Consider the following 18,233-nt stretch of genomic DNA (forward strand, 5'->3'; position numbering starts at 1 on the left):
TGCGAAATTTGAATTCAGCTACAAAGCTTAAAAAGCAAATTCAGCTTAATTATTTTAGTCTGCAATTTAAAGATTGGATGCTCTCAAGAGAATGGAGAAAATCATCCGAGAATATGTTTTTCAGCAAAAGAAAAAGAAACTTGAACTGATTGGGTTAGCGATATCTGGCCTTCGAACAACTTGGCCCTGATTCGAAACCACACTCAGCGGACAATTGAATAAGAAACCCCGGGCGCTAATTCGAGCATTTATAGTTCATAGACTTCATAGGTTTTTATCAATACTATCTGGTAACTTCTTTAATCCAATCAGTCGTCTGAAAATTTCTTTCACGATTCTGTATTTCGTTTCCAGATTCCGTTTTCAAGTTTTGTTTCCGGGTACCTGAACTTCGAAGGCCAATGACGGTAAGAACAATTTAACCGAATTAGAAATAATAAATACAGTATTAAAATGATAATGATAATGATTAAATAAGCAAACCTACGATTGAATTCTATATAAAAAACATTTAAAAGGCGAGCTTGGATTTCATTTGCCTTTTTGCGAGTCCGACCCTTAGTTGACATTCTTCTCAGGGATCACCACGTCACCACCGCGGTTCAAACTGATCCAGCTGAGTCAACTTCTTGTTTTCGGTTCACCACGTTTTGTAATGAAATGTATGAAAACAGTGCCGGTTGGGAGGGGGGGTGGGGGGGATCATCCAGACCCTTAGATAAGGGGGAACCCTGGTCTATAAAAAATTTTTTTCGGCCCCTCAGGGGGGGGGGGGGGAGGGGGGTCCCTCTCCTGGATCCGCCACTGGAAAGTTGCCTCGCCGAAGGTGGCTAGGGCACGCAGGTGACCCTTCTTACCGGGCCTATTTATAGTAAAGACCCTTAGATGAACTCAACAACGAAGACTCCCACAATGTTTTCCTAAGGGAAAAAAAAATAAACTCCTTAACAGAGGACTAGAAGACCAGAAGTCAGTTGAGATTTTCACGGAGGAGTATGTCCTCGTATTACCGGTGATTATCTGGGAAATGTGGGAAAATTGAGTTTTCACGCAGGTGGAGTTCGGAAAATAGTGCCTACCTCTAGAAAAATCCTGGCTACGCCCCTGCTGTAAAGGAGAGACAACCTCAGGCCTTTCGGTTTTCCTTGTTTGACACGGTCGAATATAATAACCCCTTGATTGGCAATGTACATTACAATAATATTGCTAACTCTACCAGCCCTGTTGGGCACGGCTGTAAGCAAAAGCCCATCAAATGATGGGCTCCTGCTGTAAGTTATCCGCTTCCGGTCCGGGTTACATTCGACAAAGCTCGAAGGAGACGCGAGATGCGACCTCTTTGATCCGTAGCGCTGACCATAAGGATCGCAGCTCTAGACCCGTTTTACTGGCGCGTGGAAAGTTCGCGTGGAGCTTCTAGTGTGTTTCGCGGTCTTTTTCTTCTTTTTAACGTTTGTAGATCACCCGGGTAGGTCATCAGCGGTGTTAAAGCTTAAAGGTAAGAATGTGTCTTTGTAACCCTCACAGCGGCAACTAATGCAAATTTCCACGACTTATTGAAATTTGTTTAACGCATTCTTAACGCGCGCATCTCAACACTGATCTCATGCAAAACAATTTTTGCAAACGGCGAAGAGTCAAGACAATGACATGTACATAGAAATGTACAACAGAATTGCGAAAATTGCACATTATAGCTTTTTCTAGGATTTTACATAAACGTACAAAAACGACAGTCTTGAGATGGCGCAAGGACTGTTTGTCATATTGAGGGATTGAATCACATGTTTTTCTGCCATCTGGGATATTGTTTACTTTCCGGGGAGGGAACTTCCTATAATGGCCTTAGCTTGGGGCTCCGCCCAGAAGGGGTTACCTTTTTCAGGCCTCAGGTTTATGAAAGGGGAGGGGATTCACGAGTTGAGGTATATGAGAGGATAGCCTATGTGTAGCCACACCCTCCCCTTGACAAAGGAAAAACAGAGAGAGGGCGCTCCCTTCTCCATCTTTCCTTTGTCAGGGGGAGGGTGCAGCTACACGTAGGTAGTGATAAGCCTGTAATTCTTGGCGTTTTTTTTAAGAACCATTTTCCAATGAAAGGTATATGAAAGGGGTACATAAGGGGTTGGACCTCAGGGCGGGGCCTCCCCGTATAAAACTTTGATGAGTAGTCTCCCGGGGTATAATTTTCTGTAGATTAGTATACGGCTTGTAAAGGCCAATTTGATATTTTGATCTACCCTTTTTAGTTTTAGAAGTGAAAGAGTACAAAAGAACAACATTCAGGGTTATTCACCTCACTCACACTGGCAAAGTGGGTCTTGAGAGCAGGAAATCAAAGCAAGCAGTTAATTTTAACAAACAAGTGCAAGCAGCAAGACAATGCAGTGTGTGGATTGTGGTATTACCTTCAGCAATTCCTCAGATTACAAACAACATAAATGTGAACACAAAGGAGGCAAATCTCATTGGAAGGATCATGAACAGATACAACACTCAGAAAAGAAGCCTTACAAGTGCAAGTTTTGTGACAAGAGGTACAAAAAAATGTTACGTTGTAAGCAACATGAAATGAAACATGAAAAAGTGAAATCTATCCAGTGCAAGTATTGTGATAAGAACTTTAATAAGTCATCAGATCATGAGAAACATGAACTTTCATGTTCAGCAGTGAAACCTTATAAGTGCAAGTATTGTGACAAGAGCTTTAAGAAGTCATCAAATGTCAAGCAACATGAATCAACCCACACAGGTGTGAAACCCTATGAATGCAAGCATTGTGATAATTCTTTCAGCCGGTCGACTCACTGCCGCCAGCATGAACTGATACATACAGGAGTTAAACCATACAAGTGTAAATATTGTGACAAGTCCTTTCCACGCTCATCAGAGTGCAATGAACACAAAAAAACCCACCAAGAATTGCAGCCTTATCAGTGCAAGTATTGTGAAAAGTGTTTTAGTTGGTCATCAGACCGCAAAAGACACGAGAACACTCACAAAGGCATCAAACCACACCAGTGCAGGTATTGTGATAAGTGCTTTATGCGATCATCTACCTGCAAAGAACATGAATATACACACACTGGAGAAAAGCCTTATAAGTGCAAGTATTGTTTGAAGGGATTCACTCAATCATATAATTGCAAGAAACATGAGTTCACACATACAGGTGTGAGACCTCATAAGTGCAAATATTGTGATAAGCGATATACCCAGTCATCACATTTAAAGAGACATGAAAGAAACGCACACGGTAGCTAAACCTCATGAGTGCAAAAATGTGATTGTTTATTACCCAGTCATTGCATTTCAAGTGAAATTACTCACAGAGAGGAATGTATCGTTATGTAAAATGTTAAACATGTTTTATTGGGCTACTCATGAACTTGTGCCAAAACTGTTGCAGTTACCTTTACATTTATTGAAGTAAACTGAATCGTTGAGTTGGTGTTTTTGGCTTTCTTTGCCCTGTCATTGTTTGTTGATAAATGTTTGTACCAAATAGATAAAGATTGACAATGTTGTGTACTAATAATGGTTTTCAACTGATTGTTCAGTTGTATTAATAAGATCAGTTGTGGCATTTCTTTTCAAAGTATTAATTGAGATTGAATTTATTCACAGGAATAGACGATTTGAGCTCTTATTGTTTTGTCAAGAAAATGTAAAGTAACAACCAATAAAGTCTTCATTTCATAAGATAATCAAACATATCCTATGTGGCAAAATTATGACTGTAAAAAGCAACCCAGTGTACATGAAAATGACAATAATATTCTAATGAAATTTAGGAGATAACTCATATTACATTAGTATTGAAAAACTCACAGTGAAATTTACTCAATGAAATGTTGTAAAAACAAGTTTTTATTTTACAAGATTTATTGTAAATCTGTAACCATGGTAACTACTCCAACTTATTTCCTTCCATCAACTTTAACAAAAGAGTTGAAAGGTTTACAACATGTTCCTTATCCACTGTGCTCTTTGATTAAGAGCTTTTGTAGGTAACTAACACAATAATATTAGGGGATTTCTGAAAATGTTGCCATTCACAATTTTCCACAAAAGGAATGGTCTTTCCCAGAGTTCTTTTATTTAACAATTTCAGTGGAATCCTGCCTTATCAAAGTCCAGTGTCTTCCTAATGTCAGAAAGTCCTATTATTATTTTATTAATATGGTCACCCCACCACAATGAACAACAACCACCTTCTGGAGGTCGACCCAATTATTATTTTACCTTGTTAATATAGTCTTATGACAAACAGTCACACTTTAATAGTTTGAAAGGTTACAAAAGTGTGCATAGTTAGTAATTATTAACTGTGATTTATCATGTGATTTTGTCGCAAGTCGAAAAGGACTCGATCCAAGGTGTCAGGGATGATTTAGGGGGGGGGGGGGGGGAGGGGAATCAGAACTCCTCAAAGTCCCCAGGGCTTCCAAACAACACCCCACCAAAGCCCTGGACCAGAAATTAACCATCCCCAAAAACCCCATGTTGTTCCAGTTATTTCCACTTAAAGGTGAGGATACTGAGCCTTCGTCTTAGCTCAAGTCATCAGAGAGCACAAAATGCACCACTCTTGTCTGAAGTTTTTTCCAACTCATACAGTAAGGGCATTTCACCTCAAAGCCAATGACATTGCTCAGAAACTCTTTTTGATCACAGATCCTCCTTATTTTGACTGTTCAGGCAATAACGAAGAGTGGCCCAAAAGCGACTCATGAAAATCTCATTCCTAGAAGCTGGGATGTTTTAGGTCAACGGGATAACAGGAAGGGGAGTTCTGGGTTGGTTAAAGGGGTGAGTTCAGGAAATCTTGTTCCCAACTTTCCCCAAAATTACTACTGAATCCTTACCCTGAACCACAGTGTTCTTGCTGTTTGAGTATGATCTTAAAATTCTCGACTTACCACTGTCTTGTACCAGTTTTGTTTTCAAAAAATATATATGCTATGTGCCACATGCTGTTCTGATTGGCTTTTCTGTGTTTTGAAGGCTCTATTGAAGAGCTTAGAATAATTTTCTTTATATTTTAAATTTATCTTGTTAAGAAGGTAACTGACGATTCCAAAAGCGAGAGTTCAAAATATGTTTCCTACAAGCAATGTAAAATTAATGTTAGTAGATCCTTTTTTCAAATTTAATTTTTCCATCGTTATTGTCTTTAACTTTAGTAACTGGCAACACAATCCTCAGCAATAAAAGCACTATACAATATGTAAGCCTGCTAAAATCTTAATGCTATGGTTGCAGGAGGTCTAAGCAAGTTGTGATGAGGTTTTCTGGGAAGAACCCTAGTTTTAATAAGCTTGTTTATAGCAGATGGTTTTGATTGTTAAAAATCTACACTTGATTTTGTACATAACTTGCTGGTAATTTTTCGAACATTACTTTTAAATATTTTATTTTTTTTATTCCTCTGGTACATCATTTCAGCATTGAGCTCCTCTGAATTTTAAAGAGAATTTCTTATAATTTGTCATCCGGTAATCAATGTTTGATGCAGACTGTGTATTGAGACTGTTTTATTGAAAAATAAGCATATTTTAAATTAATATTTTTAATGATTGTTTGTGGTGAAACCTGGCAAGTGTAACTTGATAGTGTATTTCTTTCTGGATCTGAGAAAGATGTACAAGATAAAATAAATGGCTTAAACCCTTGTTTGTTATTACATGTTACATATTCCAAGGTCGCCATTAAAGAAAGGTCGAACTGAAGTACTGCATTATTATAGAAGCTAAGTGGTAAAATTTACAATAACATCTGATGGCTGAATTACCTATGACTGTATGTATCTCAGAAAGAAAGCAACCAACACAACTACTAAAACCAAAATCTTTAGGCTGTGTGTTTCTGTGGATGTCATTTTCTTCTCGTGTGGTGAAGTTCGGGTCTTTGTTGCATAAATCACATTTCCAGGAGCATCTTCAATGGCCTTTTTTGCACCCACCCATGTACCAGGTCCCATGAGACGATACTGTGCTGGTGTACAGGGTCCAAAAAAGCACCTTAGGGCCAAGACTGGGTCACTGAAAAAGAGCCTGCACAAGTCTGGTTTACAACCGACCTCACTGGCTATTTCATCACAGTATGGAATGTAGTCAACCTGAGTGATAAAAGATAAACATTGAAAATTTTATGAAGACCTTAGAGCCCACCAGTTCTCTTTGTTTCTTTTTGAAAGTTTGTGAATTAAATAAACTAGGCACAAGAAGGAAGATTCTGCCACTTCTCTGGCCTGGGACTTTCACCAGGCCTACAGCATTGTTTTGGTGTTATTTGTGACAACACTTTTTTCCTTTGGCTTGTCACACTGTTTGTCAACATACTTTGCGAAACGTGCAATTTTTCTTCGACTTTCTTGGTTAATAGCAAATCTGAGGCAACAAATAAGTTTTCTGGGATTACTTATTTTTCCTCCTCTTATTTTTTAGGACATAAAAGAATTAAAAGTACCTTAATACAGTGGAACCTCGATTTAACGAACCTATATCTATATAACAAAGTCCTCATTATAACAAATGATTTTCTTTTCCCCAACAGTAGTAAAATATATGAAAAAGGACCTCGATATTAAATGAAAACTCTTTATAGCAAACAAATGTTGTCAGTCCCTTGGCCCCTTGTTAAATCGGGGTTCCACTGTACATGATATTTTGGCGACACTAAAATTTGGTGAATTCAGCAATTTTTCTAAAATTCTTAAAATCGTTAAAGGAAAAGGCATCAAAATTCAGTGCTACTAAATTTAAATCGTCGCTTAATTTAAATGAGTACAATATGGAATTTCCCCATCTGATCACTTTCACAGACATATGCTATTTAACAGTCGATTATGACCTGTATTATTGACTTTGTGTACCTTGAATCTGAGTGAGGTCATAGCATTACAGTAGTTGCAGTTTGGTTTGTTTCATTCAAAATTAAGTTTCAGAATGTTGTATGATTTTAATTAAAAGGAAGCTACTGATGTTTGATTTTATCACATAAATGTTCTATTGTCGTCGTAAAAGTTTTTAATACCTTAATTCGCCAAAGTTTCAGTTTGTGAAAATGCGAAAATTAAGTCACTTACATTACACAATAATTTTGAAATATCGCTAAATTAAAGTGCGACTAAAAAAGGATTTTTCAAAATCGCTAAATTAATATGTTGCCAAAATTTCATGTAATCAAGTATTATGAGATGCAAACTGCAAGTTAGTTGCAGTAAACCAAAGGTTAACTAGCCAGTCCTCTAACTGCACTTTGAACAATGTATTTTCAACCTGAAGTTAACAAATCCGTGGTTAAGAAATTTAATCTGGTTAGGCCTAACATACTCGCGATTAGTTAAACCCATCTGATTTGAACAACCAACCCCAGGTCAGCAGCCAGTGTTCTCCTTAGGATTTAAGGAAGGCCAGCGGGTATTAACCCGATTTTTCCTATTTGGAATAACTGATTTTGGAACATCTGGTGTCGTTTTAGGTCTCTGAACTTCTTCCACCATATTTCTGTCTTTCTCCACAGAGAAAAAGAACTCAGTTTGTTTTGACCAGCTTTTAATTTTCATTTCATGCATCTTTGATTGACCGAGTTCTCGATTTTGAAACTCCCTAAAGAGTGAGTGCAAGAATTTCATTTCGTTTTCCATCTAAGCTTTTTGAATGGCCCTTTGTGATGGCTGCTGTTTGTGTTCAGTGAAAGCAATGCATCACAGGTTTAAAAATATTCATCCAACAGTAAATCAATTTTATTATTTTAATGAACAATTGTGAGAAAACACTCAAATAGAAACAACAGACAATGTTTCATTAACTTTTATAGCGAGATTTCTTCTCTGAAATAACTAGTTCTAAATGTCAACATAGGCTTCTGTTGGCCGAGGGTTATATCTTTGGCTTTTAAGCCAGGTGGCAGCATTTTTCCTGTGAATTAAGTCAGGTGGCCTGCATAGCCTTAAATACCTTGGGAGACCACTGGCAGCATATCAGAACCAGCCTTAGGGTGGCCACGGGTGTCTTGCATGCAGAAAATGTTTTTAGAGTTGATAAATATTGTCGAATGTTAGAACATGTTACTAAGGGTTACTTTTCTTCTTACAAATTTTGAGGTCCTATAATTATTATGACATCTCACCTGTATGGTGTGACGCTTAGTAGCATAGTATCGCTTTGCCATATCTTCTTTTTTCTTTTTGATGTTTTCCATCATAGCAACCTTTGAGGGGAGTGATTTCTTTCCACTAAAGACTTGCGTTGCCCAGCGTGCTTGTAACTCTGATATAGGAAAAATAGCTCCGAGGGGCTGAATGCAACCAAGAACAGCAAGAGTTGGTTTTTCCAGGTTTGGTGGAAATACATATTTGTACAATTCAACCATGTTATCATTTACAGGCAAAATGGAATGATCTATAAACTTGAATCCTATCTTGTATCCTGTGCAAAAGATCACTACATCCAAGTCATTCACTTCAGAACCATCATCAAAAACAACTCCTGTCTTAGTGAAGTGGCTCACGTTGGGCTTAACAACCACATTTCCTGTGATGATGCGATGGGGAAGATCATCATTAACCATAGGATGCTGAGCAGTAATAGGATGTTGAGGGCGCAATGCAAATGCTTCATGATCAAATCTCTCATTTACTACCTTGTGAAAAAGGTAACCAAGTAATTTTCTAGGTAAAGACCATATAAATCGTCTCCCTGCTTGTTGGTCTGCGGGCTCACCACCTTTCCCAAGGCGGGACAGCACCCATGCACCCCTGCGAGTGCTAAGGAAGACTTGTGAAGAGTGGCGACTAAGTTCCACGGCAATGTCTCCTCCAGAGTTTCCTATACCTGCACAAAAAAATAATAATAACAGTGTATTAATCATTTCATATAATACAATGGTATGTAAAATGATTATATACTGCAGGACATACAACCCTTAGTTAACCCCCAAGACAAGCTCTCACTGGTCAAGATGACTTAAACTGGGTTATTTCTCAGTTGACAAGCTGGTGTTTTCTCATCTGGAATAATTTATGCATTTTGATGGAAAAAATGACTGACTGGTCGGAAATGTTAAACTCTCACAATCTAAATTTGTATAGAAAGGTCTGTTTACTCAAAAGCAATTTGATTATATTCAAACAAAAATTGTTAGCTATATACAGGGCAGTAAATGGGGGGGGGACCTATCATGCATCATGCTGATTGTTTTTAAAGCAATCACGCATCACAGAAAAATAAATAAAGGATATTACATGGCTGTACGGTGATAAAAAAAATTCTCTTCAAGTGGTGAATAATACTTTTCAACATGAGAAGAGAAATTTTGTATCTCCAAGCGACCATGTAATGTTCTATTTCTATTTATATTATATAAAGACCAATGAAATACCAAACCGTTTCACTTCAATAGCTTGTGGCTGTGAAAGGTGCAATTTATTATGCAGCCATAGCAACGGTGATCTTTTCACATGTGAAAATAACATGTTATTTTCACGTGTGAAGATATGTTTTCGCGCAAAAGCTCACCTATTGGTGTTTATATTTGACTCTTAGGTCAAACTTCTCCCATACAGACCGACCTAGCTCGGTTAATAAGATGATTATATAGCCAAACAAGAAAGCTAAGGAACAAAAACATATATAATTTTATTTGCTTCCCTGCGTGGGCTCAAGCATTTAGCTGGCTTTCTTCTGTCACTGGTCTCCAGTCCGAACGGGACAAAAATAACTGTTCAAAGTCCAGCTTTGTACAAACTTTGTACAAACAAGCCAATTTTTTTATATTCTTTGTTTGTAACTTTTTGAGGACAACTGTTACAACAAGATCGGTCTAGATGCTGGTCTAGATGGGAAAATCTAGACCGCTGTCAAGATCGATTTTAGCCAATCAAATTCTTGAATTTGTTTGTTTCCAGTCCTTTTGAGACATGGCCATGTAATAAAATAAAATAAAACATTAACTACATTAACAAGTATTCTATTCCAAGGAAATCAGAGGTCAAGGAACGAGAAAAAAGTGCAAGAAGTTGGTGTCATAACTATCTATTGTTAATGTCTCTGCTTCTAGTTTCAAATGATATTAACCATCACATTAACCGCCACAAGGTTAGCTCAATGGGATAAGTGCCGGTACACTGAGCAGGAGGCTGTAGGTTCAAACCCCAGCCGGACCAACACTCACGGTCTTTAAATAACTGAGCAGAAAGTGCTGCCTTTGTAATAACATCCGCAAACGGTTAGACTTTCTAGTCTTCTCGGATAAGGACAATAAACCGTAGGCCCCGTCTCACAAGCCCTTGCACATGTAATAAATCTGTGGGATGTTAAAGGACCCACACGCTCTTCGTAAAGAGTAGGGCACGTAGTGCCCAGTGTAGTGGTCTATCTCACTTTCACACTTTTGTATGGGGGCATCAGTACTCATTCCCTCATTACTTTTAAACTGCACCTTAAGCAGTCTGGCAAAGTCCCCCAACCAGTGTTGTAAATTGTTTAAATACCAGGGGAAGGAGAGCACTTCCCCATTAGGTATGAATTGGGTCGTCAGCACATCACTACCCAAACTTTCCTTGAGTGTACCCCCGGCCAGGATAAACGCCTGGCCATTTGAATAATCTAATAATTTTATTGTTATACATCCAGAACATTTATAAATCCGGACCAATCTCCTTTATGTAAACCAGGCCTTAATTTTATATTTTGCTAAAATAAATGCTATCTAACTGTCTGTTTGACGTACCCAACACCAGAACCTTTTTGTTTTCGAAGGGTTTAAAATCCTTGTAGGAATGACTGTGAATCTTTACGCCAGCAAACTCGTCCTGGCCCGGAAACTTAGGATTTGGCCACGAAGGCTCAGAATGATGCCCGACACATAACATCACCGCATCATAAACTTCTACTCTGTCTTCTCCAGAATCCTTCCCGTTGAGTTCTTGAAAGACAATCTCCCATTTTCCGCTCTCTTCAAAATCAAACGTTTTTCTAAGATCGACTACTTTCGTACGGAATCGAATGTGCTTGTAGAGATCAAACGCTTCAGCGTAAAGATGGAAGTATTGTACGATTTTATCATGGCGCATATACGGTGGATACTCCTTAGGTATTGGAAAATCTGAAAAACACATCATCTCTTTGCTGGTGTTGATTACAGTTGATCTGTAAACAGAGCTATGCCGCTCTTCTTCCGTAAAATACCACAGTCCTCCGATGGAATCCTCTTGTTCAAAGCACACTGGCTCCAAACCATCGTCTTTGCAAGATTTTATGCAGGTTAGGCCGCTTGCTCCAGCGCCGATGATTGCAACTTTCATTTTTCCCGGCCGGCAGAGTCCCCTGTCTTATGTTTGAGTCCGAAAGACTTTCTGGGATGTTTGCTCCGTCATCGATCAGTCTGTACTGCAAAATCTCTTTGTCACGCAGACTATTGCGTTACACAATATGGCGGACGAAGGCAACGAAATGAGCGCCAGCTGTTCCAACACATTTATCCTTGGAATCGACATTGGTACAACCTCGATCAAAGCGAGCTTATTGAGTCATAACATTAGAGAAGTTATTGAGAGCGTTAGAAGGGAAACAAATGCAAATATTTCAGACAAGAACACGTCATTTGTAGAACAAGATGTCAGAAAAATCCTGTCTGTTTTACAAGATGCTCTTGGTCAACTGTCACCACAGCTCCTTGCCAGAGTAAACAGAATTGGGATATGCGGACAAATGCATGGCTGCGTTTTGTGGAAACGAGGATATTGCATGGCCAAGTCTTGGGATACTAGCAAAAACAATGTTTCTAATCTTATAACTTGGGAAGACAGAAGATGTACTAATGAATTTTTGGCTACGCTTCCCCTTACTCAGACAGACGTCGCTATTTCTACGGGCTTTGGATGTGCTAGTCTTTTCTGGCTGCAAAGAAACTATCCAAGTCTTCTAGAACGTTATGACTGTGCAGGAACGATCATGGATTTCATTGTGTGTTTGTTGTGTCAATTGGAAGAGCCTTGTATGTCTTCTCAGAATGCTGTCAGCTGGGGTTATTTTGATGTTGAGAACATGAAGTGGGAGTTGGACCTGTAAGTCTTACTAGGACTAAAATAATAACCATTTCAGGCTGTGTAATACTTTATAATATAGTTAAACCTCACCACTCCCAAGTACCAAGATTTGATTGGCCCCAACCAACCAGAGAGAACCCTTTGAACATGGTTGGGTGTGCCCCTATGAGAGGTATAGATTGGTAAATTCGAAACTTTGCAAGCCTGTGATTTGAGACCCTGGTTTCAAAATTCGAGACCAAGACTTCAGCGTTTTTATCACTTCTGAGCCCGAGACTATACTTCTAAAAATTCCGCCTGAAGACTCTAAGCGCAGAAAATTTCAAGTTTACAGTACAACTAAAACTAAATAAAATGACCAAAAGCTAGCAGAAGCCCACCAGTATACTGCTTTGTCTCATTTCACTGTCTTAATCTACAAGTTCATATCGATAAGCTATATGGCATTCCATGAACTCTGGAAAATTAAATTCCTGAAGGAAGAACAAACAGAAAGAAAAAACGACAAATCAACAACTCTGAGACCTGTCAGGAAAAAAATTTGAGACTCCAAGATGCAAAAAAATCACCTGAAAACAAGACTTTGAGACCTATCAAAAATACTCCTGAGATTTTAAGATCAAGCCAAAATTTTCTGAGACCAACATTTTTTTGACATACCGTTCTATACCCCTTTGGAGGTTGTCTTTCATAAGGGGTTTAAACTTTGGGGGGTGGGGGGAGGGGACTTTTGGGAGGTTTGTGTTGAGGTTTGCCACCAAAGACATAAACCATGTTTCTTGCTACAGACTTGCCAACCCCAAAGGAAAATCTGGAAGTCTTACAAAAAGTTGTGAGATTCTTCTTTTATTGATAGAAACTCCAGATGACCGCAACTCTAACTCCAGATATTTTTCATAGCTTCCCACCCCACCCATTCTAATTGTGTAGATACCATATTTATTCGAATAAGCGTCTAACCTCGAATTAGCGCCCACCTCAAATAAGCGCCCATCCTAGAGAGAGAAAAAGTTAATAAGCGCCCAGCCTCGAGTAAGCGCCCACCCCTCCCCTTTCCACTCAAACTCAAGTAAGCGACCACAACCAAAACCCACTCCCCTTCCCCCTCACAGCCCCGCAAAAAAACTGAATAACTACTAATTAGAGACTTCCCGAAGACAGAGTTTTGTTCAGAGTATTTTACAGAAACCTTGCTTTGTTACATCTTCGCGTTTTGTTATTACCATTTGTTGTTTTGTTGCGAAATAAACATACTACACTTGCTGAAAATGATGAAAATGTAATAAGCGCCCAGCCTCGAATAAGCACCCACTCTCAAGGTCCAAAAATTTAATAAGCGCCCAGGGCGGTTAATTGAATAAATACGGTAATAACCTATAATCAAGCTGTCATTTTGTACTGTCTAACAGCTTGAAGAGTGCAAACTTCCCCACCCATCTCCTGCCTGTAGTAGCTGAATCATCAGCTGTAGCTGGTAAACTTCAACAGCCATTGTTTGGCATTCCTTCTGGAATTTCAGTCGGGGTGGCTCTGGGAGACTTTCAATGTGCAGTGCTTTCCACAATTTCTTCAGAAACTGATGCAGGTACACTGATGAAATTTCAGTCAGACATTTCTATAATTCAGCTGAATTTCCCATTTGTCCATCAATATTGCACTTCTTTGTTTTCTCTTATGATACTTAGCTTACATTGACCTTTCAGTTCTGAATGTCAGCACTTCTAGTCAACTAGCAGTGGTTGTACCTGATGACAAAGGCAATATTTTCACTGGTGAACTGCCGAGTAAGGCTGTGAAATGCCTTCCATTCTTTCAAGGAAAGAAGGTCATGACTGCAGCATCACTATCAGGTTGTTTATCTGTTGAATTTTTGTTTGCAAATTTGCCAAATTTGGAGTGTTATAACCATAGGACAGACACAAGCTAAAGAGAACTTACTATTTACATCAGAAAAACGAAAATTTGTCAAAATGCAAGTGTTATAACCATATGTGCATGGGACACAAGGGGAGCCTATTTACGTGAGGAAACTGAAAATTCCCCTTCATCCTAAGAACAAATTATTTAGAGTTAATTTGTCACTTAATGGAAATTAGTGGAGGACATCCCAAGGTGTTTTCATTTAAATGAAACCCCTTTTACATGACTTTTGCATGGTGCAAATTTATTTCTTTGGATGTAAGAATTTAATGAATTCTTTACATATACTTGGACACTATTACATGTAGGACTGAAAAGGTCTAATACATTACTATAAGTCCATGAAAAGTGGAAGGTAAAAGAGTTTTGTTTATTCCAAGGTGGTAATGTTTTGGCTACATATGTTCAAATGTTAACATCATGGATAAGGGATCTTGGTTTGAATGATCACCTTCCAGCCACTGATGAAATTTATCAGAGGATTCTTGATTGTGCTGAGAAGAAGAGTTCATCATCTCTGAAAATTACTGCAACACTATGGGGTGAGCGACACATGCCAGATAGGAGGGCTGAAGTAAGCAATCTCTCATCAGACAATATTTCACTGGGTGATGTGGGACTCTCACTTTGTCGTGGACTTGTGGAAAATTTACATGAAATGATGCCCAAAAAATTCCTTCACCTGCACGGCGTGCAAAGGATTGTAGGCACTGGAAGTGCTTTAATAAGAAATCAGGTTCTTCAAAAACAAGTTGAACAGGTTTTTGGGTTGCCTCTTGTGATGAGCAACAACTCAGAAGGGTCAGTTGGTGCTGCATTGGCTGCTATTTTAGAATACACTTAATACAAGATGCACTTTGCAGAGAGCATAATTATTACTATTAAAGGGGTAAAAGAAACTACTGAACAATGCAGGAAACCACCCTTAAGTGTTCATTTTAGAAGTATTTGCAAGAAGTTGACGGCGCAATAAAGCTTGTGGGAACAATTCATTAAATGAGCTTCACATTCTGAGAGGCTGCTCCTTAAATGTTCTACTCACTGGAAAAGGATTTAATGGAGCCAAAACTAATAATAATGGAATTGCCCTGCTAGGGGTCCTAGTGATGAACAATATTATTTATAAAATATATCATTGCGGGAGCAACTAGCGGTTACTAGTCTTGTCTCCTTAGATTATTAATGTTTGTAGATGGTCTCACATAAGTGTTGACTTGAAGCTACAATTCATAACATTAGAACTTTACTCAATAAGAGTACTAATGTTGACATGTTGTGCTTGACATCCTTTTCCCTCTTCCTTTCAATGCTGGCCTCAAGAAACCATGACAAAACAACATTGGAAGGGAGAAAGGCAGGCACATGTACCAGAGCAGTGTGAGCCACGATAGGTGTCCTTGATTGCAGTTACATAATATTAAAACTGATGCAGTGACAAACTGTATTTATTTTTACAATGAATGTTGTAAACATCTGTTTTGAAAATATTCACTAATACAATATATTATTAATCATAACTATAGCAAAATTCTTAAATCTGATTGGCTATCAACTGTCCTGATTTCAGCACTAATAGGAAAGTGTAATAGGACAGTACGCCTCATGCCTATGTAATTGGACAGTACACGCCATCGCGCGCACACTTAAATGGCTTTTTTTTATGCTAGCAACAAAACTCTTTGAATTTCTTGTGTGTTTTTATTTTTCAAGGGGGCTAAAACATCAAAAATTTTGTTATAGTTATGATTAATTGTGAACAGAACTTCCCCTTGTCCAATTCGGTCTGTAATCATAACTATAACAAAATTCTCAAATCTGATTGATCAAAATTTGGAATGGGATACCTCAAATTCTTAAAGAAAGACCGAAAAAAGCTTTTAAAAGATCACTAAAAGAAATGCTATTGATTTTCTTGAAACTGAAGACTCCTATATTGATGTGGATACGATCATCGTGAAAATGAAAAAGTAATTCTCTTGTCCTTTATTTTCATTTTATTTTATTTTTAAAATTTCACTTTAATTATTGTCCTTGCATTTAAGTAGAACGTATCTATTTAATGTAAAATGTATATACTTATATAACGCTTAATTTCTTTGTATTTGTCTAGTTTGTTGAGCTTTGTTGTAAATTATGTAGCCTGGCCTGCCTCAAATAGCCTCGCTAACTGCAGGCCAGTCCCAATGTATCTTTTGCTATATTTTCAAATTTAAATAAAGTTGAAGTTGAAGTTGAAGTTGATTGGTTATCAACTGCCCTGATTTAGCCTAGGACAGTTTAATAGGACAGTACGCATTATACCTAAGTAATTGGACAGTACACACCATCATGCGTGCACTTAAATAGCTTTTCTTCACTGCTGGCAAAAATTTGGAATTTCTTGTGTTTTGATTTAAAAAAAGAGCCTTATATATCACAAACATTGTTAAAAGTTATGATTAATTGGTAACAGAAGTCTGTGTCGCCCAATTCGGTCTGTAATCATACTCGTGATTAAACAGTAGCGAGAGTCTGATTTTGTTAATCACTCGTATGATTACAGACCGAATTGGACTCCTCTCAGTCCTGTTACCATAACTAATCATACTCGTGATTAAACAAATCAGACTCCTGCTAAGTAGTCGTCTGATTTTTTTTAATCACTTGTATGATTACAGACTGAATTGGACTCCACTCATTATTTATTTTTTGATGCTATCTTTTTGCTTGCGTAGCAGTAACCACTTGTCTGTATGCCTCACATATGATTACAGTGCCAGCCATTGCTGCACTTAACCTGTCCAGTTTGCTCACCATTGGCACATGAACAATGTGTCCTTTGTTTTCATGAGCTAATTTCTTTACAGTCTTTCCAGGACCTGTGGTCTCCCTTCCAATGACAAGAACACTGGGGCCCAGAGTCCAGTCCACTTGATAGTAGTCAGAAAATGGCATGTTCCACCCATCTGGTGAGGAAAAGTAAATGGAAAGTTTTGTAAGTAACTTAAATAAAATAGATAAAAAGAGAATGTGAATTACAAATCCCCCATGCTGCTGTCACTATGCACACCATACATGCTCAAATTGGTGCCCTATTCACAACACTCATAGCGATAAAGTTTGATTACACCTAATTAACAGATTTAGGGCCTGTTTACATGGAGGTTTGGGACTCCAGATAGGAGAGGTAAATTGTGGCAGGTCACCCCACCTATCATGTAAATGTGATCAAATTAAAACGAGAGATTATATTGAAAGGCAGGTTACCTGACTGGGTTACCTCACCTACCTGGGGTCCATCACCTTCAGGTAAATAAATAGGCTGTTAACTGGCAAGTCGGACAGTTTCATATGCAATAATAATGTAACTTTTGATGATACATTCTGATTTAGCGTGGAAATAATAAATTATTATTTCATTCTTGCTCAGTCACCTTCCCACCCAAAATATTGTGTGAGTCATAATAATAAGTATAACTACCCCTAAGTTGGCTAAGTCTGCTGATCAATCAGGTTTCTCATACATGTACATACTATAATACAACTGAGCAAGAATATGAATGTTGTTGAGTAAACTTTTCTAGTGACGTTAAATCACCTCCTTTAATTTGTGTCAGCTACCACCACCACCCCCCTCTTTTGGTTCTATTTTCCTTTGCTTGTCTTTGAAAGTAATGACATGGAACTACAAAGCATCAATTTTATACATACCACCATGAATATTGCTATCTGCCAGAAAAATCCTCTTTTTGTCCACAAGCTTCTGAATCCCTTCCCAGTCCAGATTATAGTAACTTGGAACATGAAAATGTCCACCAGCAGCACATCGGTGTCAGGGATGGTTGAAGGGGGGCAGGGATCAAAAGTCCTCAAAGTCCCTAGGGCTTCCAAACAAAACCCCACAAAAAACCCTGGACCAAAAATTCCAGTTATTTCCAGTTAAAAGTGAGGATGCTGACCCTTGGTCTTAGGTCAAGTCATCAGAGAGCACAAAATGCACCACTCTTGTCTGAAGTTGTTTCCAACTCATACAGTAAGGGCATTTCACCTCATAGCCAATGACATCACTCAAAAACTCTTTCTGATCACAGAGCCTCCTTATTTTGACTGCTCAGGCAATAAACAAGAGTGGCCCAAAAGTGACTTGTGAAAATATCATTCCTAGAAGCTGGGATGTTTTAGGTCAACACCAACTACAACCCAATTATTTGGCATTATTGCGGCAAAAGAAACAGTGACAAACTTGAGTGGATGAACAAGAGCTGCTTGCGTTTTATTT

The 18,233-nt window shown here is 38.4% G+C and overlaps 2 protein-coding genes across 2 annotated transcripts; one reads left to right on the forward strand and one right to left on the reverse strand.

The window, feature by feature from the left end:
- Positions 1 to 3,852: 3,852 nt before the first annotated feature.
- Positions 3,853 to 11,355, reverse strand: LOC140951650 (flavin-containing monooxygenase 5-like). The gene is made up of 4 exons (XM_073400946.1): positions 10,738 to 11,355; positions 8,137 to 8,840; positions 5,795 to 6,121; positions 3,853 to 5,633 (listed from the first exon to the last, which is right to left on the reverse strand). The coding sequence occupies exons 1-3, from the start codon at positions 11,309 to 11,311 to the stop codon at positions 5,795 to 5,797; spliced, it is 1,605 nt and encodes a 534-aa protein (XP_073257047.1). The 5' UTR covers positions 11,312 to 11,355; the 3' UTR covers positions 3,853 to 5,633.
- Positions 11,356 to 11,427: 72 nt separating this feature from the next.
- On the forward strand, positions 11,428 to 16,003 carry LOC140952695 (sedoheptulokinase-like). Its single transcript, XM_073402137.1, has 4 exons — positions 11,428 to 12,073; positions 13,465 to 13,640; positions 13,759 to 13,905; positions 14,356 to 16,003. Exons 1-4 carry the CDS (start codon positions 11,439 to 11,441, stop codon positions 14,817 to 14,819), a joined length of 1,422 nt encoding a protein of 473 aa, XP_073258238.1. The 5' UTR covers positions 11,428 to 11,438; the 3' UTR covers positions 14,820 to 16,003.
- Positions 16,004 to 18,233: the final 2,230 nt, after the last annotated feature.

Source organism: Porites lutea, chromosome 11 (assembly GCF_958299795.1).
Source record: "Porites lutea chromosome 11, jaPorLute2.1, whole genome shotgun sequence".
NCBI classification, from domain to species: Eukaryota; Metazoa; Cnidaria; class Anthozoa; order Scleractinia; family Poritidae; genus Porites; species Porites lutea.

Excerpts from the sequence above, each read along its gene's own strand:
- LOC140951650 (XM_073400946.1), bottom strand. The coding sequence starts at position 11,311 with ATGAAAGTTGCAATCATCGGCGCTGGAGCAAGCGGCCTAACCTGCATA. Across the intron at positions 8,841-10,737 it reads CAAAAAGGTTCTGGTGTTGG|GTATAGGAAACTCTGGAGGA; the intron begins GTACGTCAAACA and ends TTTTTTGTGCAG. Across the intron at positions 6,122-8,136 it reads CTAAGCGTCACACCATACAG|GTTGACTACATTCCATACTG; the intron begins GTGAGATGTCAT and ends TTTATCACTCAG.
- LOC140952695 (XM_073402137.1), top strand. The coding sequence starts at position 11,439 with ATGGCGGACGAAGGCAACGAAATGAGCGCCAGCTGTTCCAACACATTT. Across the intron at positions 13,641-13,758 it reads TTCTTCAGAAACTGATGCAG|TTCTGAATGTCAGCACTTCT; the intron begins GTACACTGATGA and ends TTGACCTTTCAG. Across the intron at positions 13,906-14,355 it reads GACTGCAGCATCACTATCAG|GTGGTAATGTTTTGGCTACA; the intron begins GTTGTTTATCTG and ends GTTTATTCCAAG.